Below are 21,191 nucleotides of genomic sequence, written 5' to 3' on the forward strand. Positions count from 1 at the left end.
GGGCTGGGCCAAACTGGGCTAAACTGAACCGGATTGAGCCAGGCTGGGCTGAGCTGAACGGGGTTAAACTGAGCTGAGCTGAGCTGAGCTGAACTGAACTGGGTTAAACCAAGCTGGGCTGAGCTGAACTGGCTTAAATTAAGATGAGCCGAGCTGAACTGGACTAAACCAAGCTGGGCTGAGCCGAACTGGTCTAAACCGAGCCGGGCTGAGCCGAACTGGACTAAAACGAGCTGGGCTGAGCTGAACGGGTCTAAACCGAGCCGGGCTGAGCCGAACCGGGCTGAGCCGAGCCTGGCTAAGCCGAGCGGGGCGGCCGTGACGTCCCGGCGGGGGCGGGGCCAGGCGGGGCCGCGCCGCGCGCTCCCTCCGCCGCCCCGACCCGCCGCCTCCCGCCGCCGCCTCCCGCCGCCCCGGACGGGCCGCTCCCCGCCCCCCCCGCGCCGCCGCCGCCGCCGCCGCCGCGCCCCGAGGTGAGTCCGGGCTCCCCCCCCCGCCCCCGCCGGGCCCGGCCCCCCCCGCCCCGCCCCGGTATTGTTGTGGCGGAGCCGCGGGGGCGGGGGGAGGAGGGGGAGGCGCTTTGTTCCTCCCGGTACCGGGGGGGTCGGGACCGTCTCCCCCGGCGGCATCGCCCCCCGCCGGTAACGGAGACCGCCCCCCCCCCCCCCCCCCGATCCGTCGGTGCACGGGGGTCCCCCCCTTCCCCCCCCGTCGGTACACGGAGCCGGTGCCGTCGGTGCCGGCCCCCGCGCGCGGGGCAGCGGGAAGCGACCGGGAGCTGCCCCCCCCCCCCCGCGGGTACCGGGGGGGCTCGTCCCGCGGGGCTGCGCGTCGTGGGGACCCCCCCGGGATGGCACCGTCGTGGGGACCCCCCCGGGATGGCACCGCCGCGGCGCCGTGGCACCCCGGTGCCCCCCGTGGGACCCCCACGTGTCCAGCCCCGAAGCTGGGGACCCCCGGGGACCCGTCCTGCCCACGGTGCCCCAGCCGGGCTTTTGTCCCCGGGGCCGTGCCCGGGGCACCCTGGCCATGCCGGTGGCACCCCAGATGTGCCCGTGGTACCCTGGCCATGACCGTGGCACCCTGTCCGTGCCTGTGGCATCCCGGCCGTGCCCGTGGCACCCTGACCATGCCTGTGGCACCCTGGCCATGCTTTTGTCCCCAGGGCCATGCCCATGGCACCCTGGCCATGATGGTGGCACCCCGACTGTGCCCATGGCACCCTGGCCGTGCCCGTGGCATCCTGTCCATGCCAGTGGCACCCTGGCTGTGCCTGTGGCACCCTGGCCACGCCAGTGGCACCCTGACCATGCCGGTGGCACCTTGATCATGCCCGTGGCACCCTGGCCATGCCCGTGGCACCCCGGCTGTGCCTGTAGCACCCTGGCCATGCTTTTGTCCCCACGGCCATGATCGTGGCACCCTGACTGCCCATGGCACACTGGCTATGCCCGTGGCACCCCAGCCATGCCCGTGGCACCCTGACTGTGCCCATGGCACCCCGGCCATGCTCATGGCACCCCGGCCGTGCCCGTGGCACTCCAGCCATGCCGGTGGCACCCCAGCGGTGCCCGTGGCACCCTGGCCATGCCCATGCCACCCTGGCCATGCCCATGGCACCCTGACTGTGCCCATGGCACCCTGGTCACAACTGTGCCACCCTGACCATGCCGGTGGCAGCCCGACCATGCCCATGGCACCCCGACCATGCTGGTGGCACACCGGCCGTGCCCGTGGCACCCTGACCATGCCTGTGGCACCCTGGCCATGCCTATGGCACCCTGGTCACGACTGTGCCACCCTGACCATGCCGGTGGCAGCCCGACCGTGCCCATGGCACCCCGACCATGCTGGTGGCACCCTGGCCATGCCTGTGGCACCCCAGCCGTGCCCGTGGCACCCGCAGCCCCCTGCCTGCAGCCCCCCCCCCGCTGCGGGCAGCCCGCCCGGGGTGTCCCCCATTCCCACGCCCGCGGGGGGCCCGTTCCCGGCCCCCCACCCTCCCGGAAATCCTTCCCCGGTGCCCCCCCCCGGTGCCCCCCCGGTGCCCCCCCCGCCTTCCTGCTTCCCGCCGGGCAGCGCAGAACAATTCCCGGCCGCATCCTGCCCAGCCCTGGGCGGGGGAGGGGACAGCGGGGGACACCCCCTGGCACACCGGGGGGTCCCGGGGCAGGACGTGGGTGGGGTGGGAAGCGGAAGGGCCCCCCCCCCGTTTCCTTCACCGGGGTCCCCCCCCCTCCCCGTGACTCGTCACGGCCGGAGGAGGGACAGCGGGGGGGGGTGGCAAGTCGGGGACCCGCGTGTGCCCCCCCCACCCCGCTGCGTGGGGGCACCACGGCCTCGTGACGCCCGGCCCTCAATGCCCGCCTTGTCCCCGCGCCGCCCGCGTGACGCCCCGTAACCCTAACGGGGGCCGGGCGTGTGTCCCCCCGCCCCAACCAGGCCGTGTCCCCTCCCCGGCGCCATGGCCCCCCGCCGGCTGCTGGCCCTCGCCTCGCTGATAGCCCTGGCCACCGCTGCCACCACCCCGGGGTCCTCGTGGAGCGCCGTGCCCCGGAAAACTGTCCCCTACGCGGGTGAGTACCGGGTGCCCCCCCCGGGGGGGAGCGGGCAGCGGGTTGGGGAAACTGAGGCACGAGTGGGCGCGTCGGTCCCGTCCCTCAGTGACACCGGGGTGACACGCCAGTGGCTGTCGTTGTCCCCACCTCGGGCAGCGTCTGTCCCCCACCCCGAGCTCGGTGGCCCCGAAACTGGGGGTCTGCAGGAGCAGGGAGGGGACACGCAGGGACGCTGCCCCGTGTCCCTGTGCTGTGCCAGCGCCCGGGGTCCCCATCACTGTGCCGTGTCCCCTGTCCCCGTGCCCTGCCATCGACCCTGTCCCCATCCCTCTGCCATGTCCCCTGTCCCCGTGCCCTGCCATTGACCCTCTGCCGTGTCCCTGTGCCCTGCCATGGCCCCTGTCCCCATCCCTCTGCCATGCCAGCACCCCGAGATACCACCCTCTTGCCATGCCGGCACCCACTGTCCCCTGTCCTGTGCCAGCACCCTGTGTCCCCTCTGTGCCGTGCGCTGTGTCCCCTATCCCTGTGCCACACTGGTGCCCCTGTCCCTTTGCCACCCGCCGTGTCCCCAGCCCTTTACCCCATTCCCCTTTCCAGTGTCAGTGCCCCGTGTCCCCTGTCCCTGCACTGTGCCACCGTCCCCATGCCATGTCCCCTGTCCCTGTGCCCTGCCCCTGTCCCTGTGCCCTGCCCACGCCCAAGACCCCCATCCCTTTGCCATGCCACCATCCCCATGCCATGTCCCCTGTCCCTGTGCCCTGCCCACGCCCAAGACCCCCATCCCTTTGCCGTGCCACCATCCCTGTGCCATGCCCCCTGTCCCTGTGCTGTCCCATACCCAAGACCCCCCTCCCTTTGCTGTGCCACCACCCCCCGTCCCCGTGCCGTCCCCGTGCCGTCCCCGTGCCGTGCCAGCCCCGCGTCCCCGTCCCTGCCCGGCGGCCCTGGCGCCTCCCCCGTCAATGGGGCCATTCTGCAGGGCCTGGGGGCGGGCAGGGGGGGCACGGGGGGGGGGCACAGGGTCCCACCAAAGGCCCCTGTGTTCCCCCGCCCCGGTGACAAAGAGCCCTTTGTGCCGCGCCGGGGCCGGGGGGCTTCCGGCACGGCCGAGGTGGGGGGGGGTGGCTGCGGGGGTGCCCTGGGGGTGCCCACCCCGGGGAGGGGGTGGCCTTGCCCTGATGTCCCCGTGCCCCCGCAGAGCTGGAGGAGGTGGCCAAGCGCTTCTCGCGGGGGGGGGTCTCGCACTACCTGACGCTGACGCTGGACGAGGCCGAGGCCCTGCTCTACGTGGGCGCCCGCGAGGCCGTCTTCGCCCTGGCCACCGGCACCGTGGAGCTCAAGGCGGCGGTGAGGGGGCACACGGGGGGGTATTTTGGGATTGGGGGGGGTATTTTGGGGTTGGGGGGGGGTATTTCCAGCCCACTGACCCTTTTTGTGTCCCCAGATCTCGTGGGAAGCCCCCGCCGAGAAGAAAGCCGAGTGCATCCAGAAGGGCAAGAACAACCAGGTGGGTGGCATGGCCACAGCGGGGGGGTGACAGGGCACCCCGGGGTGCCCCCCCCTGCCACCAGCACCCCCTTAACCCGCTGTTTCTCCCCCCCCCCAGACCGACTGCTTCAACTACGTGCGGTTCCTGCAGAGCTACAACAGCTCCCACCTCTACGCCTGCGGCACCTACGCCTTCCAGCCCAAGTGCACCTACATCGTGAGTGTGACCCCGGGGGGGCCCCAAACCTGTCACCCCCCGCTTTCCCCCTCCCCGTCCCTGGGGAGGAGGTTCAGGGCAGCCCCTCCCTGCCCCCAGCAGCATCCAGGGGTGTCCCTGTCCCCATAATGGGTCATCCAGGGGTGTCCCCATGCCCAGGAGCATCATCCAGGGGTGTCCCTGTGTGCAGGAGGGTGGCCCAGGGGTGTCCCCGTCCCCAGGAGCATCACCCAGGGGTGTCCCTGTGCCCAGGAGGATCACCCAGGGGTGTCCCCGTCCCCAGGAGCATCATCCAAGGGTGTCCCTGTGTGCAGGAGGGTGGCCCAGGGGTGTCTCTGTCCCCAGGAGGATCATCCAGCGGTGTCCCCGTCCCCAGGAGCGTCATCCAGGGGTGTCCCCATCCCCAGGACCATCATCCAGGGGTGTCTCCGTCCCCAGAAGCATCACCCAGGGGTGTCCCTGTGCCCAGGAGGATGGTCCAGGGGTGTCCCTGTCCCCAGGAGCATCACCCAGGGGTGTCCCCGTCCCCAGGAGCATCATCCAGGGGTGTTCCCGTGCCCAGGAGCATCATCCAGGGGTGTCCCTGTGTGCAGGAGGGTGGCCCAGGGGTGTCTCTGTCCCCAGGAGGATCATCCAGGGGTGTCCCCGTCCCCAGAAGCATCATCCAGGGGTGTCCCTGTCTGAGGAGCATCATCCAGGGGTGTCCCTGTCCCCAGGAGGGTCATCTGGGGGGCTGTCCCTGTGCCCGGGGCCAGTCTGGGTGTGAGGGGACATGACCCAGGGAGGGGGTTGGGACCCCCACCCACTCCCGTGCGCCGCAGGAACTGTCTGGCTTCACCCTGGACCAAGTGGCTTTCGAGGACGGCAAGGGGAAGTGTCCGTACGACCCTACCAAGGGACACACCGGCCTCATCGTGGGTAGGTGGCACCGCTGGGTGCCCGCTGGGGCCGGGGGGTGCCTGCCGTGCCCCCCGCCTCCTCCCTCACCCCTTCCCTGGCAGACGGCGAGCTGTACTCGGCCACCTTCAACAACTTCCTGGGCACGGAGCCCGTCATCCTCCGCAACCTGGGCCCCCACTACTCCATGAAGACCGAGTACCTCACCTCCTGGCTCAACGGTAGGGTCAGGGGGGACACGGAGGGGACACGGCGCGGGCACCACCCCTTCCCCAGCACGGTGTCACCCTCCCTTTTCCACCACAGAGCCCCACTTCGTGGCTTCGGCCTACGTGCAGGAGAGCGCGGGCAGCAGCACCGGGGACGACGACAAGGTTTACTTCTTCTTCAGCGAGCGGGCGGTGGAGTACGACTGCTACGCCGAGCAGGTGGTGGCCCGCGTGGCGCGGGTCTGCAAGGTAGGGGACAACCCACGTCGGGGGTGTCACCCTGGTGTGACTTCGCTCCACCTCTGTGCTTGGCTGCACCTTGAATCCTGTGTCCAGTTCTGGGCCCCGCACTTCAAGATGGATGTTGAGGCGTTGGAGCGAGTCCAGAGGAGGGCGACCAAGCTGGGGAAGGGTCTGGAGGGTCTGACCTGCGAGGAACGGCTGAGGGAGCTGGGGGTGTTTAGCCTGGAGAAGAGGAGGCTCAGAGGTGACCTTAGTGCAGTCTACAACTACCTGAAGGGAGGTTGGAGCGGGGTGGGAGTCGGCCTCTTCTCCCAGGCAACCAGCGCTAGGACAAGAGGACACAGCCTCAAGCTTCACCAGGGGAGGGTCAGGTTGGACATTAGGAAGCATTTCTTCTCAGCAAGGGTCATTAGCCATTGGAAGGGGCTGCCCAGGGAGGTGGTGGCGTCACCATCTCTGGAGGGGTTTAAGAAAAGCCTGGACATGGCACTTAGTGCCCTGGTCTAGTTGCCATGGTGGTGTCAGGGCAATGGTTGGACTCGATGATCCCAGAGGGCTCTTCCAACCTCATTGACTCTGTGATCCTGGTGACCGCGGTGACCCTTGTCTCTCGCTGGTGGTGCCCAGGGGGACGTCGGCGGCGCCCGCACGCTGCAGAAGAAGTGGACGACCTTCCTGAAGGCTCGCTTGGTGTGCTCGGCGCCCGAGCAGCAGCTCCACTTCAACCGCCTCCAGGCCGTGTTCACCCTCCCGGGGGCCGACTGGCAGGACACCACGTTTTTCGGGGTCTTCCAGGCCCGCTGGTGAGCACGTGGCGCCGCGGCAGCCTCGGGGCTCCCCGTGAGCTGTGTCCCCCCCTCAACCCCGCGCTGTCCCTCGCAGGGGGGACGTGGATGTCTCGGCTATTTGCCGCTACCACATCCTGGAGGTGAAGAAGGCGTTCGAGGGGCCCTACAAGGAGTACCGGGAGCAGGCGCAGAAGTGGGGCCGGTACTCGGATGAGGTGCCGAGCCCCCGCCCCGGCGCGGTGAGTGCCAGGAGGAGAGGAGAAGAAGAGGGTGCGGGATGCGGCCGTGCACCTCACTGTGCCCTCTTGTCCCCAGTGCATCACCGACTGGCACCGCCGCAACGGCTTCGCCAGCTCCCTCGAGCTGCCCGACAACACCCTCAACTTCGCCAAGAAGCACCCGCTGATGGACGAGCCCGTCCCGCCGCACCGCGGGCGCCCGCTGCTGCTCAAGAAAGACGCCAACTTCACCCAGCTGGTGGTGGACCGAGTGCCCGGGTTGGATGGCACCGTCTACGAGGTGCTCTTCATCGGCACAGGTCAGGGTGGGGACGGCGCGGAGGGGACCGCAGAGGGTTGTCCCAGCGTGGGGGGATGTCGCTCACCGCCCACCGTGACCCGCAGGTGACGGTTGGGTGCACAAGGCGCTGAACCTGGGCGCCCGCGTCCACCTGGTCGAGGAGCTGCAGGTGTTCGAGCCGGCGCAGCCCGTGGAGAGCCTGGTGCTGGCCGGGCGGAAGGTGAGTGGTGCCACGGGGAGAAGGGATGAGGTGTCACCTCACCGTGTCACCTCCCCGTGTCACCTCCCCATGTCACCTCGCCGTGTCACCTCGCCGTGTCACTGTTCTCCCCGCCCTCGCAGAAGCTGCTCTTCGCCGGCTCCCGTTTCCAGGTGGCCCAGTTGCCCCTGGCCGACTGCGCCCGCTACCAGTCGTGCACGGACTGCGTCCTCGCCCGCGACCCCTACTGCGCCTGGAGCCGCAACGCCAGCCTCTGCGTCCGCACCGACGGCCTCAACGGGTAAGGGGGCTCCCGGGGAGCTGGGGGGGGACACCCCGACGTGGCACAGGGTGTCCCCTCGTCACCTCCGCCACGTCCTCCCGCAGCTCCCAGCTGGTCCAGGACGTGCTGAGCTCCGACACCCGCGCCTGCACCCTACCGCAGGTGGCCAAGCAAGGTGAGACCCCCCCGCCACGGTGCCACGTGGAGCCGGGGGGACGTGGGCCCCCCCCCTGCCCTCCTGACTCGTCCCCTTCCCTACAGGACCCATCACCCCCAAAAACGTGACGGTGGTGGCGGGCACTGACCTGGTGCTGACGTGCCGTTTGGGCTCCAACCTGGCGCAGGCGCTGTGGACCTTTGAGGGGCGGGCGCTGGCGGCCGAGCAGGCGCTGGTGCTGCGCGACGCCCGGCTGCGGGCGCTGGTGGTGCCGGGAGCCGGGGCGCAGCACAGCGGCACGTACCGCTGCTTCTCGGAGGAGCAGGGCGCCCGGTTGGGCGGCGAGGCGTACCGGGTAGCCGTGTTAACGGGTACCGGGGTGCCGCTGGAGACGCGGGCGCCGCTGGAGAGCCTGGGGCTGGTGTGGGTGGTGGCGGTGTGCCTGGGCGCCCTGTGCCTGGTGCTGGCGCTCGTGGTGCTCTCGCTTTGGCGGCGGCTGCGCGAAGAGCTCGGCAAAGGCGCCAAAGCCATCGAGAGCACCCTGGTGTACCCCATCGAGCTGCCCAAGGAGCCCCCCAGCCCCCGTTTCGTGCCCAGCGCCGCCTCCGACTCGGATGAGAAGCTCTGGGACCCGGCCAGCTACTACTACTCGGACGGCTCGTTGAAAATCGTGCCGGGTCACGCCGCGTGCCGCAACGGCGGCCCCCCCGGCGCCGCCTCGCCGCCCGCCGCCATCCCCGGGCAGCCCCTGCACTCGCCCACCCGCATCCACCTGGGTCCCTTGCGCGGTTCCTCCTCCAACGGCTACATCCGCCTGGCGCTGGGCGCCGAGGAGCGCCCGCCCTGCGCCGACCTGGCCGAGGAGCTGCGGCGGAAACTGCAGCAGCGCCAGCCCCTGCCCGACTCCAACCCCGAGGAGTCGTCGGTGTGAGCCGCCGGCGGGCGGGCAGCAGCCGTACCTACCTCAGGGCCTGGCCCAGCACCCGCCGCGGGGACCCCACCCCGGTGCCAGCACCCACCACGGGGACCACCGCCTGGGCACCAGCACCCGGCTTGGGGCTGCGGCGTGGGCGCCCGCACCCACCGCGGGGATGCTGGTGCCGGCGCCCAGTTTGGGGACTGCCACGCTGGCACCCATCTTAGGGACGGAACTGCCACCCCGGTGCCGGTACCCGTCTTGGGCACTGCCACCCCGGCGCCCGCCTTGGGCCCGGGGCACCGGCACAGCATCACGCGTTGGGGGCACCGGCACCGCGTCCGCCTTCGGTACCGTGTCCCAGGTAAGGGACTGACTTGGGAACTGCCACCAGCCTTGGGGACCACCGAGCCCCCTCCAGGCACCACCGAGCCCCCCCTTCCTTGGCACCGCAGCCCGCCCCGGGCAGCAGCCGCAGGATGGGGGTTTTTTTTGGGACGATTTCAGAACCGATCGGGTTTTTTTTCTTCCTGAGAACTTTTCTAACGCCCCCCTCCCACCCCAGGGCTTCGTACCCCCTCGGCCCTGGTTGTAAATACCCCCCACCCGCCTGCCACCCCCCCCTGCACGCCGCCCTCCGGGGCCCCTTTTGTATAACCCCCTCCCAGTGTAATTTATTTGTTACTGAAATATATTTATTTGCTGTAAATACGTGAGTATTTTTATATTAATAATAAAAAGGAGTAAAAAACCAAAAACAACAACAAAAAAATATATTAAAAGCGAAGCCCGCGGGGGCCGTGTCCAGTGGTGGCTGGGGGGTGCCGGGAGGGTGCTGAGCCCCCCCCAGCCGCTGAGCTCATGGAAAAAGGCCTCGCTCGGGGCTATAAAAGGGCATCGCGGCGCCGTTCCCAGGGCGGGGGGGCCCCAGCCGTCCCACCCCCCGGGGCCTGAGCTTGCTGAGGGCTGGCCCCACGCCCGTGCCCCCCCCCCGGATGCCGGGGGTCAGTGGGGATGGGAGGGGGGGGTCCCTGGGGAGGCCCTGCCGGGAAGCCGGGCGGAAGCGGCACCCGGGGTCCCGGTGATGGGGCCTGGGAGCGGGGCCAGGGGCTGCCCGGGGCGTGGGAAGCGGGGCCGGGGGGGGCCTGAGCCCTCATGGGGGGTGAGCCCTGAGACCCCGTGGAGGGGGGGTGAGCCCTGGGCCCCCCATACCTGAGGGGGGGGGTGAGCCCTGCGCCCCCATAGCTGGGGGGGGTGAGCCCTGGGCCCCCATAGCTGGGGGGGGGGTGAGCCCTGCGCCCCCATAGCTGTGGGGGGGTGAGCCCTGGGCCCTCATAGCTGGGGGGGGTGAGCCCTGGCCCCCCATAGCTGGAGGGGGGGTGAGCCCTGGGCCCCCCATAGCTGAGGGGTGTGTGTGTGAGCCCTGGGCCCCCCATAGCTGGGGGGGGGCCGCAGCCCGCGCTGCGCTCAGCACTGAGGGGTGGGGGCGCCCCCTGGTGGAGGCGGCGGGCTCGGGGAACGCGCATGCGCGCTGGCGCTCGGGGCGCGGCGCCATTCGCCTCCTTTCGGTTCCGTTCGGTGTTTCCCGGCTTCCTTCGGCTCCCTTCGCCCCTTCCCGGCTCCCTTCGCCCCTTCCCGGCTCCCTTCGGCCCCGCTCGGTCCTTCCCGGCTCCCTTCGGCCCTCCCCGGCCTCCCTCGGCCCCGGCCATGGCGGCGGGCCGCCGTTCGCCGCCCGGCCCCTGCTGCCCGTCGCGGGTGGCGGTGCCCAGCGTGCACCAGAGCCTGCCCGAGATGGACTTCGAGCGGGGTCGGTGTGGGACGGGGGGTACGGGGGGATGCGGGGCGCAGGGGCAGGGCGGGGGGGTCCGTCCCTGCCTGACCCCCCCGCCCTGCCCCTGGTGCCCGCAGGGATCTGGGCGGCGGCGAGAGATGGCGACGAGCCCCGGGTGCTGCAGCTGCTGGAGCGGCGGGGGGAGCCCAGCCAGCCCGATGGGGCGGGGTACACGGCGCTGGTACGGCGGGGGGGGCACGGGGGATAAGGGGGAGCGTGGGGGGCAGACCCCCTGCCCACACCCCACCTCTGTGCCCCCCCCCAGCACTACGCCAGCCGCAACGGGCACCTGGGGGTCTGCCGGCTGCTGCTGCGCTGGGGGGCCCGCTGCAACGCCCGCACGCCCGGCGGTGCCACCCCCCTGCACCGCGCCAGCTACTGCGGCCACCTCGCCGTCGCCCGGCTCCTGCTGGCCCACGGCGCTGACCCGCTCGCCACCGACGACGACGGCCGCACCAGCCTGCACAAGGTGGGTGGCAGGGCTGGGGGTGTCCCCCCCCGCCTGCGTCACGGCGCCGGTAATGACAGACGTGTCACCGCAGGCGGCTGAGCAAGGCCACCGCGAGCTCTGCGTCCTGCTCCTGCAGCACAGCCCGGCCCTGGCCGGCATCTGCGACGCCAAGGGCCGGCGGCCCCGTGACGTGGCCGACCCGGCGGTGCAGGACCTGCTGGGTACCTGCGAGAGCCAGAGCCACCACACCGGGGGACAACCAGTGCCACCAGACCCCATCTCCAATGGATGAACAAAGCCCCTGGCACCCAGCGCCATCTCGGCCAGCACGGGGTGAACCCTGAGCAGGGACCTCGCAGCAACAGGGGGGGCACGGCGCCATTTTTCAGCTGCCAGCCCCTCCAGTGGCTTTTATTTCCTCAAAAAAACACTAAAAACTGGGCGAATAAATTGTATTTTGTTGAACCAGGAAACACCGCGGGCACCGCGTGGAGGGAGCACCCCCTCCCAGCCCCGTCTCCCACCGCAGCCACCGGCTCCAGCAGCGCCGAGGAGGCCGAAGGGCTGTGGCCCTGGCTCTTCGCTTCCCTGGGGGATGGTTTGGTGTTGCCTGTGGCAAACAGTGGCCACTGAGCTCGTGGCACCTGTGCCGGGGTGACGGGTGGCCTCCGAGCCGGGGAAACGCGGCAAGAGGCGCGTGAGAGATGCACAACTCGTGGGGAGGAGGGAGCCTCGCAGGGGGCACCCCAAATCGGGCACCTTGGCGGCTGCTCGGCCCTGCTGTCCCACGGCCCAGCCTTGGCTCCTCGCTGCCGAGAAGAACCGGAGATGGAGACGGCTCCAACCCCCCAGTTGGTTCATGGGTTCCCAGTTGGGCACGGCTACTGGGGCAGCCGTCGCCGTCCCGCTGCTGTGCCGGCTCCTACCTGGTGCAGTGCTCTGGTGGCTCAGGAGGGGGGTCCGGCTGCTGGGGACGATTTTGGGCTCAGTGGTGTTGGGTGACTTGGCTGCATTCGGGGTCCTGGAGGCTGCGAGGGCACCTCGTGCGGTCGGTGCAGCCCGGTTGCCGGTCCCGGGGCAAGGAGTGGGCAGACACCGGGGACGGGCGCACGGTGGGTGACATCAGCGTGAACCTGCCAAAGAGCAGCTCCCTTCGCACCCCAGAAACCGGCCGAGGGGGCCCGGCGGGAAGGCAGAAGGGGGGGGGGTGTCCCGAGCGGCCCAGGCCGGCCCGCGGCACCGGCACAGCCGCCCCTCAGCGCGCCCTGCCCTGCAGACATGGCGGCAGGGCCCCGGAGGACACACGCACGCACAGGGGTGGGCGGTTGTTCCCGTCCGTGCTCACCTCACGCCCCGGAGCGCGGCGGGGGCTGCCCCGGGGGGAGGCGAAGCGGAGCCGCCGCCGCTGAGGAACTCCAGGTGCTCCCCGCCCGGCGCCCGGCCCGCCATAATGTTCCACCGCCTCGCCCCGCCCACCTTCCTCCTAAGGAGCCAATCAGCGACCGCCTCGCCCCCGTCGCTCCGCCTCCCCGCCGCTGCCCTCCGCCCTACAGCCAATCGCCGGCCGCCGCGCTCCCCGCCCCGCCGCCGCTCCTCCTCGCGACCAATCACCAGCCGTCCCCCCTCACGCAGTGCAGCCAATCGCTGCCCGCTATCCCCTCCGTGGGCGGTGCCTTAGGGTCGCGCTGTAAACAACACCGGGGACGGATTTAAAGGGGCCGCGTCCGCACCGGGAGGCGCCCCCCTCGCGGTAACCGGGCCGCGCTCCCCGCACCGCACGGAGGAGACCGACGTACAGATATAGAATTTTATTACCCAACTGGGAAAGAAAAAAAAAAAAACCACCCCAAAACCCCATCAAATAAAATGCCACCGTCAGTGTCACAACCGGGAGGGGGCGGCGGGAGGAAGGGGGGGGGGGTGTCACAACCGGGAGAGCCCCCCCCCGGGCCCAGCATCCCCCAAATATACAAATCAAACCTGACGTGACAAATAAATACGAGTTCCCAGAGTAAGGGCGGGGGGGGGGGGCGTTGCATAGTGGAAGATTTAATTAAAAAAAGTTTTTTTCAACTTATTATTATTAATTATTATTATTATTATTTCTAGTATCGCCCCGCGGAAGGACCTAGGATCTGATCGTCGAGATGTGATTAACAAAAATAATTAACCTTCTCCCAATAACTTACAGGGTTCACCCAGGGAACTTGTGCTTCTGTTTTATAGGGGGGGGGTGTCTCTCCCTGACCCCCCCCAACACCGAGCACGAAGCTCTGGGCACCGGGGGGGTCCGGCTGGTGCTCACCGGGGGTCCCCCGTCCTGCCCCGAAGGGGACGTGTTGGGGAGGGAGGGGGACACGCGGCGCTGGCCCCCTCCTGCCTGTACACCTTTGGTCACTAGCTTTGTGGCGCCCCGAAAAGCCGGATCCTGCCCCCCCCCCCCCGCCTCCCGTCACCGATCGTCCCCGTCCCGACACCCTGAGACACCCCACGGCAAGGGGGGAAGGCACCCAAACCACGGGTGGGGGAGGCCGTCCCCGCCGTCCTCAGCACACTCGTGACACCGGTGGGTGGCGGAGGCGGCGGGGGGGGTCTCCCGGGATGGTGTAGGAGGCCGAGCCCATCCCCTTGGCCTCAGGCCTGCCGCCGAGCTCTCCACCGCCGCATCCCCCCGGTGCCCCCCGGGCCAGCGGGAAAGGGGAACGGGCATGGAGAGATGTCACCGGCACGGCCGCAGCTCACCGGGAGGAGGATGAGACGCCGCCGTCACGCTGCACCCCGGGCGTTCCCGTCCGCCGTCGCGGCCCCAAAACCACCGGTGAGGGGCCGGGGTGCCCGTCCCGGGGGGGGGGTGAAGCGGCATCCGAGACCTGAAGCTCCCTGAGCTGAGCGAGGGTTGTGCCGTTCTCCGTCACCATCCGTTTAAATTAATTAAAAAATTAAGCCAGTCTGGAAAGCAGCAGCAAATCCCGGCTCCCGTTTCCCACCGCGCCGCCGCCGCCTCCAGCTCAACCGGGAGCTTCTCCGGCCACCGCGGCAAACCGGTGTCAACCGAGGAGACGCCGAAACGTTTCCTACCGGGGAAAAGGGGTCCCTAAAAACGGGCACGCGAGGTCCCTCCCGGCGCGTGCCGGCGGGGCCGGGGTCAGATGGTGTTTTCCAGGGGGCTGTGGTTGCTCCGGCGGCTCAGGCAGTTCCTCTCGTTCAGGAGACTCGTGGTTTCGTCGTCGGCGGTGGCGGAAGGTTCCGGTTTGTCCGGTAAACCGGTGTCCGGTTTAGGGGCGTTGCTGTCGGGGGATTGGGGACAACTGCCCATGCGGGAGGCGGTGAGGCCGTTCTGGTACTCCTGCCGCGTGATCTGTGTGTGGGGGGGGATAAAAAATAATCAGGGTGGGGGGGAGAAGGAGTGAGGAGGGGTGGCAGAGCCCACCGCCGGTGTGCCCGTCCCCGTGCCCGCGGGCACCCGCCTCACCTTGACGAACTGGAGGTCGGTGAGGGCGCGGACGCTGAAGTCGGCCACGTACGGGGCGCCGGCGCTGAGCTGGTTGTTGCTGCCGCTGGTGGGGGAGGAGATGGAGTCGGAGCGCTCGTGGTAGCTGAGGGAGGCCGAGCGGTTGAGGCTGCTGACGTGGGACGGGGAGCGGAGCTCTGCGGGGACGGGAGGGACGGGGGTGAGCCACGGCACCGAGCCCCCGCCCTGCGGAGGGTCCTACGCTGTGCTGGCAACTCCGGGGGGCTGAGCCCCCGGTGATACCGGCCCCGTCCCGCAGGCTCTGGGGACACGGAGCCCGGCGGTGACAGGGAGAGATTTGATCCCTGTTGCTTGCCAAATGGCCACCGACCACGGCCAGGGAGTCCGGAGCCTGGCCAGACCCTGGGCCAGCTGCCCAGGGGACCAGGGGACAGTCCCAGCCTGAGGACACTGTGACTCCCCGAACCGGTGGATCAGTCACCCTGCAGGGGGTTAGGGATGAGGTGGGGGGTGACGGGGACAAGGAGGGCCTGGTGACGTGCTCGGGAAGCCGGGGTGACACCGCATGCAGCAGCGGGGAGAGTGGCACCTCCTCTCCGGCTGGCTGGCGCGGGGACAGCCACCATGGGGATGGCCACCACAGGGACGGCCACCACGGGGATGGCCACCATGGGGACAGCCACCACGCCCCCCGGGATGGCTTTGGGGGGCACCGGGGGCACCTCGGAGCCTCCAGCATCTCCTGTTCCCCCCGGCAGCTCTAGCTCAGGGTGGGGGGGCTCTGCCCACGCGGGCACCCAGGCGATGGGGGGGCACTTACCCACAGGAGAGGGGCTGAGGGCCATCACCCCGTAATAGGAGAAAGCTCCTGCTTCAAACTTCATGCACTCCTTGCCGGCCTCCACCTCCACCTTGCCCTGCAAGGGACAGACAGAGTGTGAGCCACAGCACCGGGCTGGATGAGACCCCCCCCCAGGCCACCACAGCTTCACCCAAGGGACCCCAGGAGCGTGGCTGACCGTGCCACCCCCGCCCGGGTACCTGCAGGATGAGGATGAAGTAGTCGGCCGCCTTGTTCTTGCAGTAGAGGAAGTGGCGGGGGGATTTCTTGTTCTCCTCGTCGAACTTCAGCTCCTGGATGACGTCGGAGTATTTGAGGAGCCGCAGGAGGACCTTCTCCGAGATGAAGTTGGGGGTGAAGAGCGTCACCTCTGAGAGCAAGAGGGGAAGGGGGGGGTCAGAGACGCAATCCTTGTCCATCTCCCGTCCCTCCAGATGAAGATGCGTCCCCCTCATCCCTCGGGGTGGTTCCCTGGATCAGGCTGGGCCCCACCAACACCTCCCTGGGGCAGAAGCCCACGGGTCCAGCCCCAACACCAGCTCCAGGTCCCCAGCAAGGGCAGCCCCAGACTTTGGGGGACACATGCCAGGCAGGGACCAGGACCATCCCAGAGGGATGTCAGAGGCAGGGCTGGCATCCCCGAGCCCCATCCCTTCTCATTTTGGGGAGGGACAGAGGGGAGGAGAGTGGGACAAGACACAAGCACCCCATAATTTCTGAGCGAGATGGTTGGAGCGACTCTTCCTCAGTGGGGGGACAGGAATGGAGCCCACGCAGCTGCCAGGGCCACGGCAGTGCACCAAACCCAACCGGGTCGGTGCCAGGGAGCCATAGGTGCCAGTGCTCCACAGCCAGACTGAGCCCAGGGGTGCCCGGAGCTCCCCCCACCCCAAAAAAAAACCCCACTCACCCGTGGAGAGGAAGCGGTGAGCAGCCAGCAGCAGCTGCGGGGAGACCTTCACCTTCTGCTCGTTGACGGGGTCCTTGAAGGCCGAGAAGTCCCGCTTGTTCTTCTGGTTGCCCACCCTCTTCTTGCTGCTTTTGTCGGCTGCGGGAAGCAGGGGGTCAGGGGGGGCCGGAGGGACCCCCGCGCACGATGGAGAGGGGAGAGGGGCCGAGCCCCAAACCTACTGCACGTATCCGACTCGTCCAGGATCTCCGACTTGATGATCTCCTCGATGACGTCCTCCAGCGTCACCAGCCCCAGCACCTCGTAGAAGGGGTCGCCCTCGCCCTCGTTGTTCACCTTCTGCACGATGGCCAGGTGGGACTTCCCTGCGGACAGACACACGGACGTCACGAGGGACATCACCCCTGGGATGTCACCGGGACCAGCCCCTTCCCTCCCCGTCACCCTCCTGGACAGGAAACAATAAACCAGTTAAAATCTAAACGAGCCCCTGGGCTGGGCACTAATTCCCAGCGTAATGACAGTAATTAAGCCCGTGCCAGCGGCGCCAGCCAGGCTCGAGGCACCTCTGTGTCACCGTGGGGCGTGGGCTGGGCCAAGGGGGTTCACAGGAGATGGGATGTGTCCCCGGAGGAGCCCGTGCCACGTCACTGGGGCACGGTTTGCCTTATTCAAGCTAAATCCCACCCGCCGGCGCTGCTGTCCCCACACCCAGCCCCTCCGTGAACCCACATTTCTCCTTCTTCATCCCAAAAACCCCTCGGAGGAGGAACATCCACCTCTGCTCCGCGGAGAGGAGCCGAGCGGCCGGGTGGCAAACCGCAGCGTGCCCAGGCCGGGCCAACGCAGCCGCAGGACCGGTATCCTTAGCCTGGGGAAACTGAGGCACGGAGGAAAGCGACGTTCCCTCCCTGACCGCAGCCTGAAATAAAACCCCTTTGACCTCCTCAAGCACCACGCTCGCCCCCAGGCCAGTGGCAAGGTGCTCCCTCCAGCACAAATCTGCCCTCCCTGACGCTCTCTGCTATTTAATTTCAGAGCAGGCGGCCGCAGGCCCCGCGTCGCTCAGGGAAAAGCTGATTTTAGGGAGCAGCACCCCAAGCTCACGCGGTTCAGGCAACCCCACTGCAAAAAGGTGAAGCAGAGAGGGGCGAAAAGACCCTAAAATTGTTGTGTGGGGCGTGAGAACCCCTCATCCACCCGTCCAACCCCCTCGGTGAGGAGAGGTGGAAGGACGGGGCCAGCCCCAGAGGTTCCCCCCCAAGGCTGAGCTCGGCGGGGAGCAAAGCAAACACGCCACGGGGAGCCCGAACCGCCGGAGCAAAGGGCACGGTGCCAGCGCCAGCGGGGTGTGACAGACCCCACACACCGCCCTGGGACCCCCCTTTTGCCACCACGGTCCCTAAGAGGAGGGAGAGCAACACCCCGGGAGCTCCCTGCGGGGTGGTCGCCACTCGATGTTGGGTGCACACCAAGAGGAGGAGGTCGGGACAAGGTGCTGAGCCGAGCGCTGGATGTCACCGCGGGAGCCGTCACCCCCAGGTGACAGCTGGGACACCTCTGTGGCACCGGGGGCTGAGGTCTGGCTGCTCAGCCCCACAATTAGGATGATCAGAAGCACGACTGGTTAATTTTTTCCCTCCTCCTCCTTTGCTGGGTGTCTCCTGCTTCTGATCCGGGTCTCGATCAGTGGGATGAGGGCAGAGGCTCGCCGGGGTGCTGCACCCACAGGGCTCGGGGGTCAGAGAGGGACCCCAAAAGTGGCCCAGGCAGCAGCCCCGCAGCTCACCCGCTCCTGACCCAGCGACGTTATACAGGAGGGGGGCGGCTTTGTAACCGGAACGAGCGCGCTTCAAATCCTTTAATAAGGATTCGTCGGAGGGAAAGCTGGTGCCAGCAGCTGGGATAACCCCAGCTCCGACAGCAACAGGCCTCTGCTGCTCCACTGCTGGTTTTGGGGACGAGACGCTGAGATCCCACCGTCATCGTGAGCCCCACGGAGCCACAACCCGGGGGTGTTGATCCCCCGCTGATATTTTTGGGTGCCAGGGACGCAGGGTGGCAAAGGGAGGCAGGAGCAGAGCTGCTCTCTCCTACCCACCCTCAAAAATCAGTCAGGCTTGGACCTACCAGCTCCCAAACCCTCGCCCCAGCCCACGCCGAGCTCTTGCTGCGGGAGGAATTATTAGAGCCCCTAAATCTCTGCACGACACACCCCGAGATGTCCCTAAGCAGCCTGCGATGGGCCCGGACCTCCGCCGGGCGCGTGTGACGGGAGCCAGAGGAGAGCGCGGGGTCACGCAGGGCTGAGGGTTGGCCTGGCATCACCCGGCACAGCCCGGCTCTTTACTTCATCGCGGCCCGGCCCCTGGGCTGCGAGAAGCTGGCAAGGGCAGGAGGGTCCTCAAAGCCCCAAGCAGGGACCCTGGGTGGGTCAGGTCCTGCCTCGGAGCTAACGCAGCCTGTCCCGCTCCCGCTGGGATCAGCCTCCAGTGAGCCGGGGTCCCGTTCTGGTGTCCCAACGCCGCGAGCAGGAAGCAGAGCGGGGATGAGGCCGGCACCCAGCGGCACTCCCCATTCCCCGCAGCGGGGAAGGGCCCAGAGGAGGGAGCCAAGCCCAAACCGGGGAGCCCAGCAATTTTCCAGCAGCTATTCAAGGGCCTCCCGGGGCAGATAATTAAAAACAAGGAGCAAATAAACACTCCCAAAGCGGTTCTCGAAGCTGGCGCTGAGCACGGGGCTGCTCCGCCGCCGGTAACGCTGAGGTTCTCCCTCCCCGGTGCGGCACCGTTACACACCGACCCCCGGAAGCCACGGGATGGGCAGCTGCCCCCTGCTTCGGTGCCACCGCCAGCACCGTGTCCCCAGGCGCCTGGTCCCCTCTGGACTGTGACCACCCGAACCGTGGGGACCCCAGGCAGCCCCGCTGCGGGCAGATCCAGCCCCGGAGGGCAAAACTCCGCGGAGTTTTGCTTCCTGCATCCACCAAGGGGAAGGAAGCAGCACCCCGGGCACCCCCCTGACCCCCCTCACCCTTTTTGAACTCCTCCAGCATGGCATCCAGCTTGGTGTCGTGGAAGACGACGTGGACGGGGTGGTTGTAGAATTTGGTGATGGTTTTGAGGGGGGTGCAGTCGTCGGGGTCGACGAAAGCCAGGTCCTTGACGTAGAGGATGTCCATGATGTTGGAACGCTCGTCCTCGTAGACGGGGATGCGGGTGTAGCCGCTCTCCATGATCTCCGACATGGTGTTGAAGTCCAGGATGGCGTCGCTGTTAATCATGAAGCAGTTCTGCAGCGGGGTCATCACGTCCTCCACCGTCTTGGTGCGGAGCTCCAGGGCTCCCTGGATCATGTTGAGCTCTTCCCTCACCAAGTCATTGTAAGGTTCCGTCACCTTTAACATCTCCACCAGCTTCTCCCGGTTGTAGACGGTGCCGATTTCCTGGCCCAGGATGCAATCGAGGAGTTTGCTGATGGGGTAGGAGAGGGGGAACGTCACCAGCATGAAGAACTTGGTGACCACGATGGTGTTGGCGCCCACGGCCAGGCCGTGGCGGGAGCAGAGCGCCTGGGGCACGATCTCGCCGAAGATGACGATGCCGATGGTGGAGGCGACGACGGCGCCGATGCCGGAGCCGATGAGATCATCGAGGAGGATGGTGAGGGTGGTGTTAACCAACACGTTACCCAGCAGCAGGGAACAGAGCAAATAGTTCCCTTTCCGACGGATGGGCTCGATCTTACGGGCGTAACGCTTCTCCTTGTCGGTGCCGCAGTTCTGCACGATGCGCAGCTCCATGGGGTCCAGGGCCATGAGGCCCAGGTTGAGCCCGCTGAACATCCCCGACAGCACCAGCAACCCGGCGATGAGGATCACCTGCAGCCACAGGGGCAACAGCGACTTCTTCTCCTCCAGCACCACGATCCGGCCGTCGGGGCCTTCGTGGGGCAACCACGGTTGGCCGGGTCGGCGCTGGGTACACAGGACGTAGGTCTTGGCCTGCTCGTCCTTGCGCAGGGGCTGGACGCGGACGCGGAGCAGGGCCGAGGTGTCGTGGGCCTCGGTCGGGCCGGGCTGGACCAGCAGGTCCTGGGAGCGCTCGGGGCAGGTGCCGTTGGGGACCGAAGCGTTGGCGGGGCGTAACTCGGCGAAAGCCACCCGTTCTCCGGTGCGAGGGCCGAGGCCCAGCCCGTAGAGGCGCAGCAGCACCTCGCTCCCCTCCGTCACGCGGATGGGCCCCCGCGCCGGGGCTCCCGTCGCCGGCTTCGTGCTCTCCTCCAGCCTCATGCCCAGGATCACGCTGTCCCCCGCCGGTACCGCCCCGCCGGGCAGCGCCAGCAGCAGCAGCAGCGGCGGCAGTAACGGAGGGGACGATGGGGACCCCCCCGCGCCGCCGCTGCCCCCGCCGGCCCCACCGGGCCGCGCCCCCCCCCCGCCGCCGCTTCGCCGCCGCCCGCCGCCGCCCGGCGCCATGTTGGTGTCTCGCGGCCGCCGCGCTCGCGGCCGCGTCACCCGCCGCGCCACGCCCCCGCCCCGCCCGCGCCGCACGTCACGCGCCGCACCCCCTGCCCGCCCCGCCCGCGCGCGCCTTAAGGGGGCGATGGCACCTTAAGGGGGCGATGGCAGAGTGGGCCTGGGGGTGTGGGGACCGCAACGGGCTGTGGGGGGAGAGCGCGGTGGCGCCTGAAGGAGATTGGGGGGGGGGGGCGCTGGAGCGGGGTGAGCAATGTATAAGAGTGTCACCGGGGTGGGGGTGTCGGTTAGGTGTGGGGTGTCCCCGGGGGAAGGCGAATGAGGGGAGACAGGGGGGCGCTAGGACCTGGAGTGGTGAGGGGAGGGCAGAAGAAGGAGGGGAGCATTAGGACCTGGGGGGTGACACACTAGGACCTGGGGTGGGACGCTGGGACCTGGGGGGGCTCTGGGACCTGAGAGGGGCACTAGGACCTGGGGGGCACCAGGATCTGGGGGGCACAAGTACACGGGGAGGGACACTAGGACCTGGGTGGGGGGGGAGCACAAGGAGCCGGTGGGGCACTAGGATCTGGGGGGGCACAAGGACTCGGAGTGGGGGCACAAGGGCTCGGAGTGGGTGCACAAGGACTTGGGGGGGGCACAAGTACCCGGGGAGGGGGGGCACTAGGACCTGTGGGAGCAGTACGGCGCGGATCCTTTAAGGCGGTTTCAACTCCATTACCCATCACCCCC

At 68.6% G+C, this 21,191-nt stretch overlaps 3 protein-coding genes across 4 annotated transcripts; 2 read left to right on the top strand and 1 right to left on the bottom strand.

Moving 5' to 3' along the window:
• Positions 1-2,278: 2,278 nt before the first annotated feature.
• SEMA4C (semaphorin 4C) lies at positions 2,279-9,139 on the top strand. The gene is made up of 14 exons (XM_068421344.1): positions 2,279-2,576; positions 3,760-3,908; positions 4,006-4,068; positions 4,168-4,266; positions 5,088-5,184; positions 5,268-5,384; positions 5,470-5,621; positions 6,243-6,418; positions 6,498-6,642; positions 6,719-6,941; positions 7,027-7,142; positions 7,265-7,422; positions 7,509-7,579; positions 7,666-9,139. The coding sequence occupies exons 1-14, from the start codon at positions 2,465-2,467 to the stop codon at positions 8,490-8,492; spliced, it is 2,505 nt and encodes an 834-aa protein (XP_068277445.1). The 5' UTR covers positions 2,279-2,464; the 3' UTR covers positions 8,493-9,139.
• A 971-nt stretch (positions 9,140-10,110) lies between these two features.
• ANKRD39 (ankyrin repeat domain 39) lies at positions 10,111-11,243 on the top strand. 2 transcript variants are annotated; one of them, XM_068421619.1, is made up of 4 exons: positions 10,111-10,284; positions 10,386-10,489; positions 10,574-10,777; positions 10,896-11,243. In XM_068421619.1, exons 1-4 carry the CDS (start codon positions 10,185-10,187, stop codon positions 11,049-11,051), a joined length of 564 nt encoding a protein of 187 aa, XP_068277720.1. In that variant the 5' UTR covers positions 10,111-10,184; the 3' UTR covers positions 11,052-11,243. The 2 variants fall into 2 exon arrangements, with proteins under 2 accessions (XP_068277720.1, XP_068277719.1); XM_068421618.1 differs by having other exon boundaries at positions 10,114-10,284; positions 10,851-11,241.
• A 1,309-nt stretch (positions 11,244-12,552) lies between these two features.
• Positions 12,553-20,459, bottom strand: CNNM4 (cyclin and CBS domain divalent metal cation transport mediator 4). Its single transcript, XM_068421609.1, has 7 exons — positions 19,016-20,459; positions 16,204-16,347; positions 15,983-16,120; positions 15,273-15,442; positions 15,052-15,148; positions 14,232-14,407; positions 12,553-14,117 (listed from the first exon to the last, which is right to left on the bottom strand). The coding sequence occupies exons 1-7, from the start codon at positions 20,457-20,459 to the stop codon at positions 13,905-13,907; spliced, it is 2,382 nt and encodes a 793-aa protein (XP_068277710.1). The 3' UTR covers positions 12,553-13,904.
• Between the last annotated feature and the right edge of the window lie 732 nt (positions 20,460-21,191).

Source organism: Nyctibius grandis, chromosome 33 (assembly GCF_013368605.1).
Source record: "Nyctibius grandis isolate bNycGra1 chromosome 33, bNycGra1.pri, whole genome shotgun sequence".
In the NCBI taxonomy this organism is placed as follows: domain Eukaryota; kingdom Metazoa; phylum Chordata; class Aves; order Nyctibiiformes; family Nyctibiidae; genus Nyctibius; species Nyctibius grandis.

Excerpts from the sequence above, each read along its gene's own strand:
- CNNM4 (XM_068421609.1), bottom strand. The coding sequence starts at position 20,459 with ATGGCGCCGGGCGGCGGCGGGCGGCGGCGAAGCGGCGGCGGGGGGGGG. Across the intron at positions 16,121-16,203 it reads GGACGAGTCGGATACGTGCA|CCGACAAAAGCAGCAAGAAG; the intron begins GTAGGTTTGGGG and ends TGCTTCCCGCAG. Across the intron at positions 15,149-15,272 it reads ACTTCATCCTCATCCTGCAG|GGCAAGGTGGAGGTGGAGGC; the intron begins GTACCCGGGCGG and ends TGTCCCTTGCAG.
- ANKRD39 (XM_068421618.1), top strand. The coding sequence starts at position 10,185 with ATGGCGGCGGGCCGCCGTTCGCCGCCCGGCCCCTGCTGCCCGTCGCGG. Across the intron at positions 10,490-10,573 it reads GGGCGGGGTACACGGCGCTG|CACTACGCCAGCCGCAACGG; the intron begins GTACGGCGGGGG and ends GCCCCCCCCCAG. Across the intron at positions 10,778-10,850 it reads GCCGCACCAGCCTGCACAAG|GCGGCTGAGCAAGGCCACCG; the intron begins GTGGGTGGCAGG and ends GTGTCACCGCAG.
- SEMA4C (XM_068421344.1), top strand. The coding sequence starts at position 2,465 with ATGGCCCCCCGCCGGCTGCTGGCCCTCGCCTCGCTGATAGCCCTGGCC. Across the intron at positions 2,577-3,759 it reads GAAAACTGTCCCCTACGCGG|AGCTGGAGGAGGTGGCCAAG; the intron begins GTGAGTACCGGG and ends GTGCCCCCGCAG. Across the intron at positions 4,267-5,087 it reads AGCCCAAGTGCACCTACATC|GAACTGTCTGGCTTCACCCT; the intron begins GTGAGTGTGACC and ends CGTGCGCCGCAG.